General features: G+C 38.7%; 1 protein-coding gene across 1 annotated transcript in view; it reads right to left on the bottom strand.

Annotated features, from left to right (window-relative positions):
- Window positions 1–224: 224 nt before the first annotated feature.
- Window positions 225–20,288, bottom strand: part of ELAVL2 (ELAV like RNA binding protein 2) — a 47,431-nt gene continuing 27,367 nt past the window's right edge. The window contains exons 3-6 of the mRNA XM_085314944.1: window positions 7,928–8,081; window positions 5,266–5,491; window positions 1,187–1,225; window positions 225–684 (exon numbers count right to left, since the gene is read on the bottom strand). Coding sequence (XP_085171070.1) covers window positions 354–684; window positions 1,187–1,225; window positions 5,266–5,491; window positions 7,928–8,081 — 750 coding nt within the window. The 3' untranslated portion in view covers window positions 225–353. The remainder of the gene's footprint in view (window positions 685–1,186; window positions 1,226–5,265; window positions 5,492–7,927; window positions 8,082–20,288) is intronic.

The raw sequence follows: 20,288 nt of genomic DNA, 5'->3' as shown, positions 1-20,288 counted from the left end.
TCAAGTATAACACAAAGCCTCAATATTTACTCATAGGTTCAAGGCAGTCATGTAAAAAGAACAAAAACTTCCCTTAGCTGAAACATTTTAAAAGGTTCACCTTCTTCAAAGAAGGCAATAGAATGCATTGTGACAGGTAAAAACCCTGTACCTCTTGTCAATATTCAAACACAAAAGATATTTAAGAAGTTTTAATTCAAATATTAGCAATAAAAAAACTCACATATTCTTAGGATGCTAAGTAGTCATTTTATCCCCATTTCCACACTGACTTACAACAAAGACATTTAAAGTTTCTCTTAATTTGCCTTTGTTGTATTATTTTCATATATTAATGCACTGAGAATAACTTGTTAGGCTTTGTGCGTTTTGTTTGTTTTAAAGGAGACCTGCAACACTCTGTCCCCAAGGCGGTATCCATTCAGGCTGGCTATTGCCATAGCTGCCTCATCATAGTTTGTCATAGTCACAAATCCAAAACCTTTGCACTTGTTAGTGTTAAAGTCACGGATGACCTTCACATTGGTTACTGCTCCAAAGGGTCCAAACATTTGCCAGAGGATACTCTCATCAGCATCAGGGGCCAAATTGTACACAAAAATGCACCATCCGGTTCCTGCATGTCCAGGGATATTAATTCCAGCTAAACTGGTCATTCCATCAATGGTCATCGGAGGAAACCTACTAAAGAAGGGGGGAAACAAAACAAAAACAAATGAAAGCATAAAAAGGGCTGTTCACAATGAATTCCGGCAAAAAATTTAGAAAACAAACAAAAAAAAGGAGCAAATAATACACAGCTTTTCATAGTGTGCTAGATATCCCAGCCAGATTAGCAAGGTAATACTGCAAATCTTTTCAACTGTACAAATAATACAATGCTATACAGAAGTGGGGAACAGGATTCAGTCTGGCAGAAATAATCAACATTTAGAAAAACAAAAGAAAAACATGCTATTACGCTAGTGAGGATTGATGATAAACAAGCAAGCAGGAAATCCATGGGACTGCTGCAAAAAATTTGTCTCTTTCATGCACAATTCACTGAAATAAACAATTTCAGCTACAAGTCTCAACATGCCAGAGTCCAACACTAGTCTTATTGAAAATATGACAATACTCAAAATATTTTCTTTTAATAAGTAGTCTGTTTAAAAGTATTACGAAACTAATGATTCTTCATTACCTCTTTACTCCATAAGCCATATTCAGCAGATTGTCCAACCTATAAAACATTTAGCAAAGTGTTTAGACTTCAGACTTTTCCACCCCTAATCTTAAGGAACTTGATGTATATTATTGGTAGTCCCCTAGCATTCTACAGAAATGGATGCAAAGCTTGAACACAACTTAAAGAATATCTGCATACTATTGAACTAAATTTATTAAGTGTAGTAAGGTGTCACTTTTTTTGTACAGTCTGTCCACAACCCTCAATAATTCAGTTCAGAAAGTGTCCCACACAGTAAGTTAAGGAAAGTCAAACAACAGTGTTAACAAATACAGTCAGTGACCACCTCAGGGAAACTGTCCAGACTATAAACTTACTTCTGATGAAGATCTTATGGGCCATTTGATCCTATGCTGACATTTTTGACAATTTTGACAACTACAATTGCACAGACACAGGATTTAAGGGCATTAGCAAATCTTAGAACATACACTGTAAAAAAGAGTAAATTATTACTCATTTTTCTACTCTAGAATTTCTGAAATTAAGTATTTTAGCATATTAATAGAGATATTCAATTATAAACTTTCTCCATGTATTTCTCCCCTCACCATTCCCAAAAGTGGTAAGTAGTAGTACACAATCCCACCTCCAAAGCTTTTAGGGCTATCCAGCTGATAACCCAGAATATGCAATGCTCAACAATCCTGGTAAGAGCCTTCAGGAATAAAGACTTAAGTGTTTCTCCAAGAAGCTTTGCTCCTCAGAGAAAAGTTTTCCCCCACCCAGAAAGGCTCAAGCATGACAAGAACAAGCAAATAGAGCAATTTTCCTGCTTAAACTTTCTCTTCAGGACTCTTCAAAATATGAGCTTACAAAATAAAGGTTCGCTTCTACTCTAAAATTAATTTATTCTGCTTTTAACTACACTAGGACCATTTCCAGGAACAGCAGGTTTCTCCTTCCACTCAGCCCTGGTAAGGCTGGGTCCAGTGCAGTGCTCCTCAGTACAAGACTGGCAGACTTGCTGGAAGGAGTTCAGCAACAGGCCACAAAAATGATTAAGGGGCTGAAGTATCTCTCATGTGATGAGAGGTTGAGAGTGCTTCAACATGAGACTGTTCAGCATAGAGAAAAGAAGATACCTTACCAGTGTGTGTAAATACCTGATGGGAAGAATAAACACTGCACTAGAGTCTTCCCAGCAGTGCCCAGTGACAGGACAAGAGCAACGGCCAGAAACTGACATACAAGAAATTCCATTTAAACATAAGGAGAAGTTTTTTAGACTGTGAGGGCAACTGAGCACTGAGAACACATTGCCCAGAGAAGTTGTAGAATCTCCATTCTTGGAGATATTCTAAACCTGGCTGGACATGATCCTGGGCAACCTGCTTTAGCTGACTTGGTCTGAGCAGAGCTTCAAGAAAAGGGGAGAAGGGCCTATGATCTCCTAAATGTGCCTTCCAAACTCAGCTACTCCAGGATTCTATGAAATAGACTAAGTTAGTTCACATTTCTTCCTTCCTCCCCAGGTGGTTCACAAGAAAAACTCTTTCCTTACGCAGAACCATCTTAAAATTCATGCTTAATTCAATTTAACATGGAACTGTATTTCAAATAAAATTTGGAATGAAATCTGTGTTGGTACAAGCCCACTATCATTTACACATTTCTAACATGAGATTCGTATTTATTATGGTTTTATAATATGAGAAATTTTTTTTGATTTGCATCTGTAGTAGGTTACAGTAATGAAGTTAACAATTTAGAAGTGTCCTCTAAAAGGTAAAGTTGGAATCTCAGAAATCCTGAAATATTCACAGCTTACGTACTTCCGGAAGAGTTTTGAAAAGAACTGAAGAATTCTAGAAACTTACAAATCTGTAGTAGGACACAAAACTGAAGATTCCATATAGTAACAAAGTTTACATAAGATATTTGGATGACATAAGATCTTAGAAAGACACAGTCAAAATTTTCAGAGGAATTTACTTAATTTTTAAAGATATTAAGTTGCTCACCCTACAGTAACTGAGGCATAATTGTGTACAACCGCATTTGAAAGTCCAGTTCAAGATTTTTGACAAATATGGCATGAATAGGATATCTGCAATACTCCACGTTCTTCTCTGTAATATCACTGAAGGATAAATAATATGCAGTTGTGCATTTTCAGACCACTATCAATTGAGCTGTTGAAGTTTCAAATTTCAGTAGCTACAATTTTTTAAAAAAACATGTAAAAGACATCATTTAACATCAGCGACAGTTTAATTCATCAGTCACTTTACTTTGCCAGTCAGTTCAACCTGCCCCTTTTCCACATTCACAGAAGTGGAAAATTTTACCCATCTTCTCATTCACTAGATACTTATCATCTACTCGGTGATTTTTGTTACTATTACCCCGGATTAGGGCAAATCATGATCGTTTCTGGCATCATTTAATACTTAAAATCTCAGCAAAACTTTCTAGTGGAAGTTAAACRTATATTCATAAAGACACTCCTCCTTTCTAAGGACAACCACAAAATCAAATATAGCAAAGTTTCCATGCCCAGTTTGGTAGGACACATGTAGTCTACTGATATGCTGTAACTGCAAAGAACTTCAGATCCTGTCTAAAGGAAAAAAAGTTGGAGAATTTTTATAGATTATAACAGACATAGCTAGAGTAGATTGGTTTAAAAAATGAGACATTTCTTTAAACATAGATGCTACCCCAGTTGTTATCAGTAATGTTGAACACAGCTGAGGATCTGGGAACACGTGTACTTAGAAGAACTTGAGGAATTAGAAAGCCAGTCTTGCCACAATACGTTGAATGCTGTAACAGATAGGCCGTATTTATCTCATTTTTCAGGTATGTACAACAGCTCCCTCATGGTCTTACTGCAGCACAGTGCATTCCAGGTCATCCTAAAAGTGCGACTTCTGCCCTGTGCTCTGCACTGGAGCAGACAGGCTTACCTATAAAACAAGGGAAAATCTACTTTCATTTGGTATGAGGTACCCTGCTTGAATTAACCCTTTTATGCCCTTGGAAACTGTAAGGGCATTACTCAGTAATGAACAAAGATCAGTTATCTCTTCCCCTAAGGAAGACAGCCTACACCAGTGCTAACCACCACACTCGTAAGGCACTTAGAGCGCATCATAAGGCTGAGAAACTGAAGAAAAGAAGGTTCAGAAGTTCTGCCAGAAGTACAGTCCATGAACTCTGAACATTTAGCCTAGGACTGAGGAGCTGTCAATTCAAAGCCTTCAAAGTGTAGTTCATTACCTTTTAAACTGCCAGCTGAATTTTATTTCTTGAAAAGTAAGACCTTCACTGTATTAATGCTTAACGCATCCTAATCACACAGCCCAGAGGTGGGAGGAGGTATAAAAAATAATCACTGAAAGAAAAAGTCTATTATGATTCACATGAATGTAGCTAATACAACATTTGTTTCCTTCTGCTCTCACCATCTGTCCCTTTTCAACACACTAAATATCACAGGGAACTGTGGCTGTAATTTCAACACCATGGGAACATACAAGATACACGCAATGTATCTTTGAATGCATTTTCATTACAGAAGTGTGGAATAAAATGAGACAAAATGAGGCAGGCTGGACTTTGATTACTACCTAGACAAAGAACTGAAAGTTAGGACGAAGAGGAAAGATCACAGCTTGCTGTGGTGTGCCACATGGCTAAGAACAAAATTGAGTTGTCTAGGTCAATGATACTTGACTAGACTTGTACATTGTATCGATAATAACCTAGGAAAATAAAAATAACCTTAAAAACAGAAAGATCTTTTATTAGAGACTGGCTGGAAAAAAAGTCACCTTGGTTTAACCTTAACTGACTAATTAAGTACTTTTATCACATAGTGAAAAAGCTCTAAGTTGCAATGCATTTCTGCTTCTAGTTGTATTCCTGGAGCACAGTTGTGAAAGTCCAAAATTTTCAAGGGTTTCTTTCCTACACAAGTCTGACAGGCAGAGAGTAGTAGTAGTAGGAAGGAGTGTAGGAAAACAAACTGGCAGACCCCTTGGACCAAGAGGCTTCCAGCAGTTCAGTTATACACAAATATGACTTACCTAAAACGCTGAGCCTGCTGAGCCAGTGGTCCTGGATACCTTCTGTTTGGAGAGTGGTACAGCTGGGAAAGGATGGCCTGGTTGGTTTTTTGGCTTGGGTTGTTAGCAAACTTTACAGTGATGGGCTCTGTGGCACCTGGAGGCTTCTGGCCATTCAAACCCTTGATAGCTTCTTCTGCTTCAATGCGCTTGTCAAACCGGATAAAGCCTACACCCCTTGATACTCCTGTACAGCGTGAAGGAAGCAAAGAGTAACTAGCTCAGAGACACCGCAGTGTTCAACATTAAGATGATTTCACTCTTTTTTCCTCCAGAGAACTGAGCACTTGCTGTAAAACTTTACTACTCCGAATGTTCCAACTTTTTTTTTTAAACTGATACAAGAGCCACACGCTACATAGAATAAGAAGAAATGGTGAGTGAAAATACAGTCAAGAAAATTTAAATATAGGGAGCCAAAGGGAATGTCTGAAAAGCTGATTGGAGGTAGGAGATAATGGAGATGAAGGAGAAAAGGAAGAGTACACTTTCAGAACAAGCCACACCATAGCATCTATTCAGTTTATGCTACTTTGCAGTATCTATATTTAAAGAAATTATGTAAATAGCTTAGTCATCTGCTCCCTAGCTGCAAGATATGGCTTACAGTCTCCTATAGCATTCGTTCAAGCTCACACTGGAGAGGATATGCTGAAAAGATGAACACTAAAGTGGAAGTTCTAAATTACAGTAACAAGAATTAGTGCCCTATTTTAACAATCAGTTTTTATTTCTGTAAGGCAGACATTCAGTTTCAGCAAACGATTGGATACTTCGGTTGTAGATTCTTTCTTGGTACAAAGAAGTCAAAGGATAACATGCAAGGATAGCAGCAAGCCTTTATGAAAGGTCTTAGTAATACCAAATATCAGAACTCATACTGAAGCTTAAATAAAACACAGACAGTTCATGCTTGGACCAATTTAATATTAAAGCTATTACAACAGCTATTAAAGCAAAGTGTACAAGGAAGCATTCTTTAATCTATTCAGGGGCCTCTTGCATTTTGTTCGTGAATACAGAGACGAGAGAACCTTGTTCTCACTTGAAAAAGACATTAGCGGCAAGAAATGTATTCTGTTCATAAACTGACAATTTAAACCATCAAAGTAACAATGAACAGGCATGAGAAAGATTTAAGAGGCATATGTCACAGCCCCAACTTTGCATTTTTCATCTGTCAGTTTGTGTCACAACATTATTCTTACCACTTTGAGTCTTTCTTATCTGTTCTCAATAATTTGAAAAAAAGCTAAAGCTTGAACTACAGTTTATGCCAGAAAAGTATTGTGCATCTATTAAGATTTATGAGTATTCAGAATTATAGCACATGTATTTGCAAGTTGGATTATATTTACTTGTTTCGCCCATTTGTCAAATCCCACCACTTCTATGCATGAATATATGAGAACACACTATAAACAACTGTTTATTGCACAAAGACTGGGAATCTGACCTGCAAGTCACCATTTGGCTTTGAACTGTCCTTTCTCTGCCTCTCTACACAGTCACACTACTTTAGCATCTCACAAATGTGTTAATATGGAGACTTCTGTTAACATGGAATTGGAAAAGTGTATATGAGATCTCCAAGGTCAGTCAAGTGTCAATTGTTTGCATGCATTGTCCTTTTAAACAGGAGCACCTGAAAGCTTTACAACCTCCTGCTGCTGAATATTGTCACCCATGATGACATGCAACTTTAGAAACAGGCATCAAGAAAAATCCAAAATGTTCAGAGAACAATTATATGAGTAACAGATATTCCCCCATCTCCCCTCTCCCACATTTTTTTTTTTTTTTTTAAGTGGAATAAGTGTTCTTGTTTCTATGCCTCTATTCCTTCAAATTTCATGAACTCCATAATTCTCTGCTGAGGTAGCAGTTTTGATAGTTTTATTTTTTTGCAAGATGTCTGCTGGAAACAGGTAATGAAGCAAATTATAAAGCTCCTGAAATTCAAAACCAGCCACTTAGCCATCACAAATACACAGCAAAAACACATATATTAATGTACAACTCTGGCCATTAACCACAAAATGTCACTGGTCACTGACACTCATTCACTGTCACATAACACAATAACCTACTAGAGTTTTCTTCTTCAAGGCACTGCTAATCACAGAATTTATCTGCTCCAGAGGAGCTCAAAGTTCATATTCTTCAGTGTACCCATAGTTAATGAGGAAACCTTGAAACCAGTCTTAGCAGCAATTACCAGTCTGGGTCTTTTGTAATGCTAGCCTCAGAAAACCAGCTGTGCATTCCTACATAAAAATTTTATAAAAAAATGCTTAATAGCATCTCATAAGGAGCMCAGGGACTATTTTTGCACAGAAGCTTGGAAAAGAAGATTACAGCAGCTGTAAATTTATTACAAGCCATGAAACAGGCTTCAAACCTGCACCTTCAGGGTGGAAATGACTCAAGCTGGCTCAGTATGCACCGCAACCTATTTTTGTCCATGCATATTTATGAACAACTCCAACAGAAAAATTCATTTTATGGCCCACATACACCTTTCATACATTCTATAGGCAAGACTGTTGTATTAGAAGATGAAATGTTTCTCAAATTACTAGTCTAAAAAAGAGGGAGAGAGAATGCAAAACTGCCTACTTACCAGTGACTTGGTCAACCAGGATACGAGAAGTAATAATGCGTCCATATTGGGAAAAGAGCTGCTCCAGTTCTTTCTGGGTCATCGTTTTTGGGAGTCCGCTGACGTACAAATTTGCATCTCTGATAGAAGCTGAGCTTGGTCGTGCATATGAAACCTTCAGAAGAGGAAAGTTTTTTTWAAAACAAAAATCCATATATACACAACAAGAAAAACCCCAAAAGCCTCTATTTCTAAAAGGACTGAAGTTAAACAATACCTTAGAAATGTTTCTAAGGGAAAATCAGGGAAGACATCCAGCAAAGCTAAGAATGTGTTTTTCGTGTTGACTTCTATCAAAAACACTAAAGGAATACAGAAACTGAAGAAGTTGCCTACATCTGTTTAGATATGAATTATAATTTAAGCACTATTTTCAATAAAGGAGGAAAAGCTAGACACATGCTCCACCAAGACTTGATGGAGAGAAAGTGTTCTTTTTCAGTTAGTTTATTTTAAAATAATAATAATAAAAAAGAATGATTTAAAGAGATCTGAGGCAGCTTTCCTTTTAATTATCATTAAAAATACAGAGGATAAAGGTCATGAACACAGAGAAAGGTAATCCAAAGCACTTGCAGGTTGAAGTGTTTTTCAAATGCTCACTGCACGGTTTGTAAATGTTTAGCTCAGTACCAAATGAAATACAATCATTTATAAGAGTCAGTACAAGATAAAGAAGCATAAGGGATAGAAGCAGGATTGCACCATGCACTTGGGCTGTTTGGAAGCTTGCTGATTTCTGCCACAATGAGGCTTACAACCAAATGCTGAATGGCAGTGAAAGTTCCTCAGCTGTTTTGGGCTAAAGTATTGACCTGCTGCCTCACAAAGCAGTGTCCAAAAACATTTTACTACCTTCATAAAGGTGAGGACAAAATTACAGTCTTCAATCCTTAAATATGTACTGTAAGAATAGCATATTGAGAATAATTCAGTATCTCTCACTGAAGCCTATATAAGTGGATTATCTCTATTACAGTAAAGTCATAAACCTGAAATCCACATACGTGTAACAGCACAGGCCAAAATAAATTATCTACTGCTTTCACTGTGCAAGATGCATAGTTAAAAAAGGAGCCTTGAGAAGTCAGCTATTTTTCCCCTGCCCTTCAAAGCAGGATCAGCTGCCTCTGGGACTTAGCTCCCTGGAACTAGACCTTTTGACTAATAACTTTGCAACTCAAATCCTCTTCCCATCTTGGCTCTGCACATCTTAACAGACTCCAAGACTCCTGTGGAAACTAAATGAAAACAGCAACTTAAGTAGAGTCTAGCACTCCAGGTGATTAAGTCAGCAGCACCCTGAACACTGCTGTGATCCTCAAAAAGAATCTTCATAAAAGGCTGTGTAAGATACATTCTAAAGCCGGCTAAATGGGACTGACCTACAAAATCTGTGATTGTTCAACACAAAACACTATCCCACATAAAACACAGAGCTGCTGTGCCTTGCTCTATCATGAGCATCACAAAAAAAGCTGAAGACTTGTGTTCAAAATTCTTGTCCACTGGTCTCTAATACAGGCAGCTGCACATAAACTCATCCTTTTCTCCTCATATTTACTTCTAAATTTTTTTATAAAGATGTGCAAGTTTAATCAGGTCAGAAAAGCTGTCAGTGCCCTGTTCTAAAGAACAAGAATAGCACAGAACTTTCCATTTTCAGACAGGTTGTTTTGACTCCAATAAAGCCTCAACATTAAAGAGCAATTTACTCTCCACTGGAGCTCAGCCCTGTTTGTATCACACATCCCTCTCCTTTTTATTATGAGCATATGCACTAGGGAATTGACTACAGAAGAGCTCATGACAACCACCACCAGCAAGAAAACCAGAGACCCTTCTCTAGTTAAAAAAAAAAAAATGCATTCAGTAGCTCAGACATAAAACAGAGAAATGAAACAACTCGAGATGTGGCATCTGGACACAGGAATCTGCTATATGACCCTCAACAAATCTTTTCATCTCAGTTTTGCATGTCCCAGGTTGCTTTTCTGTAATTCTGTAATATCTGTTAATAATTTTCTAAGTTCAGATTTTTGAAGAGGAAAAAACTTCCTAGGATATCTTGTGTGTGGCTTCTCCTCCTCCTCCCACCAAGGTGCAGAATTGACAGAAAACATATCTTTGTAAACTAGCCAGGAATTGTCAACCAAGAACTTAAGCAAGGAGTGTTCTCTACCAAAGGTCAATATAGGATTATTCCTAGAAGACAATGTAAACTACTTATTTCAAAATACATTCAAGATATACATACTTGTAATCTGCCCTAGGAAGCCTCTCCAATGCTGTCAAAATTACAGTAGTAAAAGCTGACTAGGGCCATTTTACAGTATCACGCAGTATAATGTATCCCTACATTACTCAGAATTTCTCTTTGAACTACAGCAATGATAGAATCCTGTAAATTGTTGAAAGCAAGACACAGGGTAACAGATGTTTCAGTCTATGAGCAGCAATTATGTTCCCGCACATGACAGAATACCTGATTCCCAAGAGCCTTTCACAAGGCAAATGAGAAGTTTAATGAGTTCTTAAGGAAAAGTAAAATTATCCCTAATACATAATCCTGATTTCTTAAAACTTGCTTGAGAAGATTTACTACTCTGAAGTCCTAATCTCATCAGCAACATCAACTCTTTCAGAAGAGGAAAGGAAAGGAGAGAGCCTACTGTTACCTCATTTTGCTGTTTTTGCTTAATCAACCATGCCCTCTTTTTAGATGAGTCTGCAAACTCAAGGACACTGAGTACAAGTGGAGCTGCAGAAATAAAGATAAGAGGAAATCATAGTCTTGCAATTAAGACAAGGATAATACAAATTACCCTTCAACTGCCAGCTTTACAACAGATTTTCTGACAGCTGTGTCAAGTGGCAGGATTTTATCAGTTCTGGGCACAAAGGTCTAACACAGAAGTTTAGCAAAACTCTCCTTCCCCCACCCCCCTTGATGCAGCAAAGCCACTGCCATTATAGGCTCTGCAGGCAAGGCCTAATACTTGCAAATTTGGGGTCTGAGATAGCTTTTTTTTTCTTCTTCTTCTTCATTCTGTATAATCTCAATCTTCATCCTGCATGAAGCATGTATTGCACCTACATTCCAAATGCACCTGCACTTCAAAGAACAGTTTCTGTATTTTGAGTCTTTCTCTTGGTCTTCTGCAGGTGTAAATATACACATTTCCATGCTCTTTGGTACACAGAGAGACTAAATGGTAAACAGTAACAGAGAGGAAAACATGAGGAAGAGTGAAGCTTTGCTTTCAGCCAAAGAAGAGAAGATTGTTTATGTCTTACATAGTCAACACTACAGTCCAAGCTGTACAGAAAAGGAAACTTTCCCAAGTTGGCTATAAGCTTCTTTAAGAAATAAAACTATTTCACACTTGACAAGGAAAACATCGAAGGAGCCAACACCAGAGAATGGAGACAAACTGTTTGGGGGACAAGATGCTAAAATCTCTAATTATCAAAAATAACTAGGAGGGTATGGCAGCAAAATCCTTTTTGTAACTGAACATAATTAACAGCTATCATTGCAAAATTTGGTGTCAGTGGATACAGAGGAGCTAAGGTTCTACTTACTAAGTAAACCAATCTACAAAACATGCATAGCTGCATGGATTGCTGACACCTCTCTATTTTATCTGAAGTTTTCTCATTCTCTCTTCCAAAACCTGCAACTAAGACGTATTGAAAATTGTTCTGGCTAGTTCTATGTGTGCCTTCAGATAAGATTTTTACTTTGCATAAGCATTTGATAAGGTCTTCTGAAGAAAAGTTAGAAATTCTAGGAGTGACTATCACCTAGAAAAAGAAGAAAAACAATGACTTAATTTTATAATTAATAAGAAAAACTTCGCAACTGCAGGTCAAATACCAACTCTCTACTGAGACACTCCAGCAAATCATTGTTTGCCCAAAATTAAGGGGACATTAAGAACTGTTTTTAAAATAGCTTAAAATTCAGATTGAATTGTTACTGTTGTACCTGTTACTAAGCTGCTTCCTAAGTATGATAAAATCTAAACACTCAAAGATTGAAGAACATAAGACTTGTAAACTGCTTCCAAATAGGAGTGGGATGAGGAATTTATGTAAAAAGATACTTGAAGGCCTTCCAAAACTAATAAGCAATGTTTAAGGGTTATGCTTCCCCAAACTGTCTAGAGTTCACTCTAGAGGTAGTTTTATAGATGAAAATTTAATAGCTATTTTATTTAGAAAATGGAGCTACCTAGTGCAGTAATGGGACCCTCCATTCAGCTGCTCACTGATCACATTCTGATTCACTACATTAGAATAAAATTGAGAAAGCACAGTGTGAGCAGAAAAAGGTATGTTCCTTATAAAGACAAAAGATGCATAAGAAAGTCTAGCAAAGAAAAATTCCAAGTCAGATGGTGACCTATAAGGTATTACTACTGACTCCTTTCCTTTCTGTTCAGTCATGTTAAGATAGTGTGGAAGCAAGTCAGTATAGTTCAGATGGCCTGATCAGCAGTTCAAGGTCAGCGGTAAATGGAATGAAGTTAAAATTCACCCTTATTATGTGCAGACAAGCCAGCCAAACCTTTCTGTTAATTAACAGAACTCTGTGAAGCCAGGCATTAATGCTATAATTCTCACGAATGAAGCTACTGAAACAGCTTTATAGGTCTGGAAACCATGCTGATGTCCCCAACACAGCTGCACCTCTTGCCCACCATCTCCAGCGAGGATATATACAGCAAAATCAGATGCTAAATCTGCCTCTACCAAATTCTTCATCTTTCTCTCCACCACCTTTCTCAAGTGCTTTGCTGCACAAGAGTGCACAAACTATCAACAGGTTGTTCAACACTACCAATCTTTGGAAGACAGGTAGTTGAGGAACGACAAGAGGCACCTGCTTCTCTGAAACACACTGAGGGGTTAGCTACCTTCAGAGGAAAAAAAAAATCTATATTGCCTTTCAAGGGAAAAGACACCTGTTTTTCTGAGAAAGCAAACTGCCCAAAGTGGCAAAGAACAACTTGTTATAACAGATCATTATAATCCATTGGAGAGGCAGTGTCCTTGTCTGCAGGAGTAGTGGGCTGGCCAAGGAGCCACATCATCATATTGAGGTATGCAGAAGGAACAGAGCAGGCTGCATAGCATCAGGGAAGATGGGGTGGGGAGAGGCGGAGAAAGAAAAGAGAGAGAGAAAAACTATATCCTCTCTGAGACTCTGTAGAGATGAGCATCTCAGCCCCCAGCAGCTCAGCAGGAGAAGCAACTGCAGCCTGTGTTTGCTGTATAGCAATCCCCACAACAGGGAGAACAGTGACTTCAGGCAGCAGTAGGACAGCTCCTTCCCCATCCACAGGCTCAGCAGCAAGCAGGGGATAAAGTCCTGACAAGAGTCAGACCTGCTAAGTCTGAAATGCAGTGTCAGGAGTATGGAACAAATACTGATGGTGGTAAATTATTTGCTGTGATAATGGAGGTCCCATCTGCCAGCTCTACCTGCTGTCTGGATGCAGGGGGTTGCTGCTTGCTGGGTGCTCAGGTTCAGGATATTGTGGAGAGACTGCTGATAAAAGCTGTTCTAGTCTTGGCCTATTACCTCTCCTGTGGGCTCTAGTGATGCTGTCAGGGGAGCCCTGGAGAGTATCCAGGGTGACTCTGGGAATGAGGGCCAAGGGCATGGGAGCATAGGTAGTGCTTCCTTAATCCTTCTGCTGATAGGAAAGGGCTTGTGGGAATATGAACTGATCCTGAGGTTCCATGACAGGTTGCACAGCTGGTGTTGACAGGAGGGACTTTGCATGGCTGATGACCATGCAACCCCCTCTGAGAATCAGGGACTACTTGGAAGACATGGGATTTTCCTAAGTGAGGCAAAAGTATCTCTGCAAACAGGCAAGCCAACTTGGTAAGGAGGGCTTTGAACTAGGAATAACAGGGCAGGGCAAATGACAATCCACAGTCAAGTAAGGAAGTGATGCCTGGTCTGGCAACAAGAAGATGCAAGCTGATGTGGGACAGAAGGGACCTCAAGACCAACAATACAAGACCAAAGGGGAACCACTTCATGTGTAAGCTCTCATACCTTCTCTGGCACGTGAGCATGACTGGGTGCCCACTGCAGTGCCTGTGCTGTAATGTGTGCAGCATGGGGAACAAACAGGAGAAGTTAGAGATCTGTGTGAAGTTACAGCTATGATCTCAGAATCACCACAGAGACACTGTGGGTCATACAGGATATGACTGGAGTGCTACAATGGCTGGATACAAGTCATTTAGGAAGGACAGCCTGGGAAGGTGAGGAGGGGGCGTTACCCTCTATGTACAGGAGCCACGAGGATGTAGAGAGCCCTGTTGGGGACCAGTGAGAGGTCAGCCAAGAGCTGATTAGAGGGAAGACCAGTATGGGCGACAATTAAGTGCGTGTCTGCTATAGACTGGCCTGATCAGGAAGAAGTAGATGAGGCCTTCAGACAACTCGAAGATGCCTCACATTAACAGACCTTGGTCCTTCTGGAGGACTTGAACCACACTGGTATCTGCTGGGAGGTCAACACACAAGGCCATCATTAATCCAGGAGGCTTCTGGAGTGCATTGATGAAAGATGCATCCTTCACAGGTCCAGTGAAGGGCCACAAAGGTGGTTAAGGGACTACAGCATTTGACATACGAAGAGAGGCTGACAGCTGGATTGCTTAGGCAGGAAAAGAGAAGGCTTAGAGGAATCTTACCTGTGTGCACCTGATATGGGGATGTAAGTAGTCAGACTGCCTCTTGTCCAGTCTGAGAGGAATGAGCACAAATGGAAACAGGAAACTCTACTTGCAAATAAGAAAATACTTTTTCTTAGCAAGAGTGATCAAATACTGCAAAGGGTTGCCCAGAGAGATTCTCTGAATATCCTCAGAGATATTCAAAACCCAACTGGACATCCAAAAGGAAATTCATACCACTGGAAAATGCTGTCACCTATGAACTAACTCTCCCAGCCCCTTCCACCACAGAAAACATTGTAGTTTAGAAAATCTACTACAGAACCAAGATCTGCCAAGATATCTACTGTAACTTATATTTGGCAAATACATATGAATTCTTTCACAATGGCTCCTGATTCARTGGTGGCTGCTAATGATATTTGGAATAGAGTTTGACACAGGAGTCCAGGCCCAACTGAATGCAACTTAAAGTAAAAAATAAACACACATAAATGAAAGCTATGAATTCTCATCACTAAATATAACCATTACAAGTTCATTTTCATTATATTCTCTTTAAATTCTTGAAATATTTTTCAAAGATTTTTTCACAACTAAGAACATACATCAATGGCAAGTAGATTACACAATGCAGGAAGTACCTCAGTGACAGCTCCTGTCCCTGACTAACGCATACCAGAATCTTCGCACACTACGCTCAGCAATGATAACATCCTGAAATACTGATTTGTCATATGTATAAATATCAAGACACTGTCTCTAGCCATCTTGCAACTCCACACAAAGTTCACTTCCTACTCATACTCAAACATCAGAGATAGTTCCAGACAGAAAGCTTAGAGACCAGCCTTCTTAGTATGCACAAGACTACCTTGTTAAACATGCATATATGGTTCTGAGTTTAAGAGCGAGCTTGTCTGCACCAGCATTTGTTTTTGCAAGCAAAATATAAACTAGAAATATAATAGAATTCCCCCTCTAAAAGTAGTTTAGACTCAACCTTGCAAAAATACAGAAGATACAGCTTCACCTCTATGTTGTTATATGTTGAAATGAAATAAGTGTCCCATATCTAATAGAGACTCTGCCTTTATAGCCACCACTGCAATGGATCACTTTCAAAAAGGGACACTAATAAAAGTATTGTAATGACTGCGCTGGGAGGCTTTTTTGCTATTTTAGTTCAGAGCTCATGAAAAGCAGTAGGTCTGACAGGTAGAACTAATTCTCAAGATATAGTCCTAAGCAGATAAGTTATCAGATCTAATGTCTATTTTGTGCCCAGCTCAGCTACAAGAATGAACAGACCAACCTGCTGCTTCTATTCCACTATGAAATTACCACAACTAGAACTGGCCATAGCGAAGTAAATGGTACTTTTCTTTAATGATAAGGAACTGTACTTCACACATAGGTATATGGCTCATCATTATACTGTCTTTTTCTTCAAGGGTTGTATAAAACAGCACACACATATATATGTATACAGACTATCTCAGACTACATACATACATATGTATATAGAAAGCTTAGTACTTATGTAAATGCCGTGAAAAGCTAGTAAATCTTGGATATTGTAACACACTAAAAGTACTTTTAATAAAGGATCCCCCCACAACATATATTCAAGGAGAGCTACGGTAACCAAGACAGCTCTTTCCAAACCCAAATCAACAGCCAAGCTAAAATAATATTGAAGTTCTACTTCTCCTTTACAAATTTTTTATGTAAACAGACCTAAATACGATGTTCAGAATGATCTGACAAGCATACTAGTTTACATGAGCATGGCTAAGCAAACCTAGGAGTAGCTATGTTTTAAGTTCTTCCTTTGAGCTAGAAAAATTCTATCTAGTAAATAAGAATTTGCCAAAGAGCTGTAAGCTAAATATACCATAGTGCACCTACTAAGATTCACAAGTGAATACTCAACATGCTTATAGAGCATGGGGAAAAAATAGCACAAGAGTATGTTTCTCAAGGCTAAGGAATGACCTGTGCAATTACTTTTCACTGAAGCATCTGAGCCTTCAATTGATTTTCAAGTTAGTTAATGGACAGAGAAGATCAGTGATATGAGTTCACAGCAGAGAAAGTCTACACCCTTCCAATTATCAAAATATTTTGTATTTTCCTTTCTTCTGACTATGTGGTGCAGTTCTGTATATGGCTCTTKTCACTTAGGAGATGAGAACTTGTGCTAATCACCCTGCTGTGCAGCTCATGTTCAGCAGACCTCACCTGTCATCCAACAGCAGATCAGAAACCCTACCCCACAGAAGAGCTAGGAAACTGGGCTGGCCACTCAGGCAGTTGAGCTCAGCATGGAAACCTATTGGAAAGTCTGGCTTCAACTCTGTGTCCAAGTTCCAGCTCAATATTTTAAACCACTTCTTTTAGCCCAGACTTCCTCAGAATCAGGTATAATTTAATTATTAAGGCAGAGACGATCAGCAAGTTCAGCACAGAGAAACCACAAGCTTTAACAGGAAGTCAGACCCACCAACAGGTCTTATGTGGATGAGAAGAAAGACTGAAGGCTTAAGGTAGTAGCAGATTGTTAGAAACAATCAGACTTAAGAAGCTGGGAAGGTCTCAATCAAATCCTCAAGATGAAATATTTTCTAGATAAAGCTAGAATTCTTTAGACTGGGAATTGTTGTTTCCTAATACTATTATGCAGGCAATCTTGAAATGAAGCACAGAAATATCTCCTCATGAAGCCAGGACCTTTTTCTACATGCTGAAGACTTGCTATGTAAAGCACCCGAGCACTCCTGTTGACACAGGTAAGACTCTGGTCTTTTGTCAAAAAGTCATTAACTCATTTTCCACACTGCCACGAGGTCAACCACTAAGGCATGAATTCTGTAATAAAATATGGTCAGTTCTCATCACTGGATAGTGGCAATATTGATTCACAGCAGTACCAAACAAAAAGAAAGGATGGCTCTTGCAGGCTAATTCACCACGTAAGGCAACAACAGGCATGATCAGAGCCACTGTTTCAATAAAGACTTTATTAAACACACACACACACAAACACACACACACACAAACACACACACACACAAACACACACACACACAAACACACACACACACACAAACACACACACACACAAACACCCTCTCCCTCCTGCCCGTATCTTCCCACTTCAAATCCATGCTGAGATTCCTAGGTAGACCTGGACCTTCTGCTTTGGATTCTAGAAGCCTTGATTCTGATCAACTCTCACACCCTCAGATAACACCATTATCTGAGCACGCACATTTTATTTGGAAAATGTGCGGTCACGAGGATGGAAATTGATGTAAAGGGAGGGATATCCTTATGAGACATCAATCTCTGTTAAACAGTTCCCAGATGCTAAATCAATTCCAGAAGGATTTATATTCTCATTTTTCTTTTACAGTCCAGACGAAACAGGCAACTTTGCCATCTTTCTGACAAGGTGCATGTCTGACAACGCCGTTTGCAAGGTTTCTCTGGGTAGTGGAAATGCTTCAATTAGAACAGCAGGCCTACTCTTTGCAAAATTCAATAGCTACCATGAAATAATCCTTTGTTCCACAATTCTTGGCAGGGATGCCTTTGAACAAACAAACAATTAAACAAACATAAAAACCTTCCAAGTTGTGAAAGAATCTTTCACAAGCAACTATTTCAAAGGTACTTCATGCAAGAGCAACAGATAATGGACTCAAAACAAGGAGAGATCAAGCTGATCCTGCACTTCAGTAATGCACCATTCTGATGCTTTGTATGTTTACGTGGTTCTCCTAACTCCCTGAAAATATTCACTGGAAGTGTTAGTGACAAATTAAGAACGCAAACAAGGAACTCTGGTATTTCATCAAGATTTTCATGTAGCTGGAAGGAGGAGATGATAATTTAAAATATGAAAACGCCGAAATCCTTAAGATTTTTCATGAATCAACTAGACTTTTTCCAAAGTCCACTCAGGAGTCTTCACATGTGTCATAGTACTAGATCAAGAGATATTTGACAATAAAAAAATCCTTTCCCAAAATCCTTTCTAAATTTGTTTTGGACTTCTTTTCATTAGGAATAGAGTGTAAACATGTAACAATTCATGTAATTTGCATACGGTCAGCTCATGCACTAGCCAAATCTTGTGTCATGCAAGAGGCAATGTAAGAGACAGAATGAGCTATCAAGCCAAAGAACACCTCCTAGCAAAGGTTACTTAATTCAGCAAGGATGGCTTGATGAATTTTAGATTAAGTGTTCATAAAGATTAACCTTGCATCACCTGCATACTCTAATTTGGTATCACACTTCACCTCCATTTGACAGCTTCAGTTCCTAGCTCTTGATTATATTCTTTCTTTACCACACTCAAGTCCTACATATTTCCTACTATGCTAGCATTCTCTAATCAGTCTTCTTCCAGAAATAATCTGCATTTAAGAATCTGCATTTGCATTACAATTCAGAGGAAGAAGGCTTGGAGTCCTCCTTAGGATAAAAGGAAGAGGAAGAACGTCATATTAACAAACTGCTGCTGTACCAGTCACAAAGCAACACAGGTTTTCCTAAGACTTGGTCTGAAGTGGAGATAAGAGATCCAAAGTGCTGTTTAGTGTATTAAAGCAAACACAATTAGCATCTAATGTTAACAACAGAAACTGATTAGAAATGCTACTAAAGTGAAGAGCAGAATCAGAGATGTTCCCAGAAATGCTCAAGATGGTATGATTTTTACTTATAAAAATAGAAGTTTAGTATGCTATTCAGAAGAAAGTGGATAATTAAGTTTACCTATTTCAGTGTAGGAAGAGGTCAGTAATGAGAATTATGTACTACAATCACAGAATAGCAATGCTGCTCTCTTTCCTTTAAAAGGACTGTAATATAGACAAGTAGTTTAAAATCTGCAGTAACGCCTATGTAATTGTTTAGAGATTTAAGTACTCTTTACTTATAAGTACTATGTAAAGATAAGGAATAAAGGAGATGTGATTCCCAGTCTCTGCTCTTTTGTTTCCCAGTTTCCCCACTTTCTACTTTCTGATAGTCCCTGAAAGTCCTCCTTCATACTTTGTTGTTCTTATCTGATGGATGTCCTATTTATACTCAAACATTGCACAGTAGTATTACAAATTTCAGACATGCCCAGGAGTAAGAAATAGTTAATTCATACTTCATAGGACAAGAGTACACAGGACAATACCCTCCACAGGAGAAAGATCCAGAACAATAAAATCCAGCCAGTTTAGTTCTGTTTTTGGAGTCAAAGAGGAGAGTCTATTCAAGTGTTTTCCTCTCCTCTGAGGGAAACAAATTTACTTCAACTTCTCCATGTTTCTGTTCAGAGAGGTGCTAAGGAGAGAGAGACAGGCAAGAAGATTCCTTGTGTGTCTCCCACATTAGTCATTCCACACACATATACCTTTCAGAAACACAGGAAGCACATGTCCAATGCCACTTACAGCTACAACCTCTCCAGAAGATTTTATAACTTAAGAAATCTTTCAGTAAAAAGTATTACTGCATGGATAAGAGATGCCCAAAGTCAATATTTAATTAACCTGCCAAAAAAAAATGGAAAGCCACTAGCTGAGGTCAATCAATTTCAAGACTTTCATAA

This window comes from Rhea americana, unplaced genomic scaffold, assembly GCF_003343005.1.
Source record: "Rhea americana isolate MKP2758 unplaced genomic scaffold, rheAme1 scaffold_417, whole genome shotgun sequence".
Classification (NCBI taxonomy): domain Eukaryota; kingdom Metazoa; phylum Chordata; class Aves; order Rheiformes; family Rheidae; genus Rhea; species Rhea americana.
The sequence above is the reverse complement of the archived record's forward strand: the minus strand, read 5'-3'. Positions and strand labels throughout refer to the sequence as shown.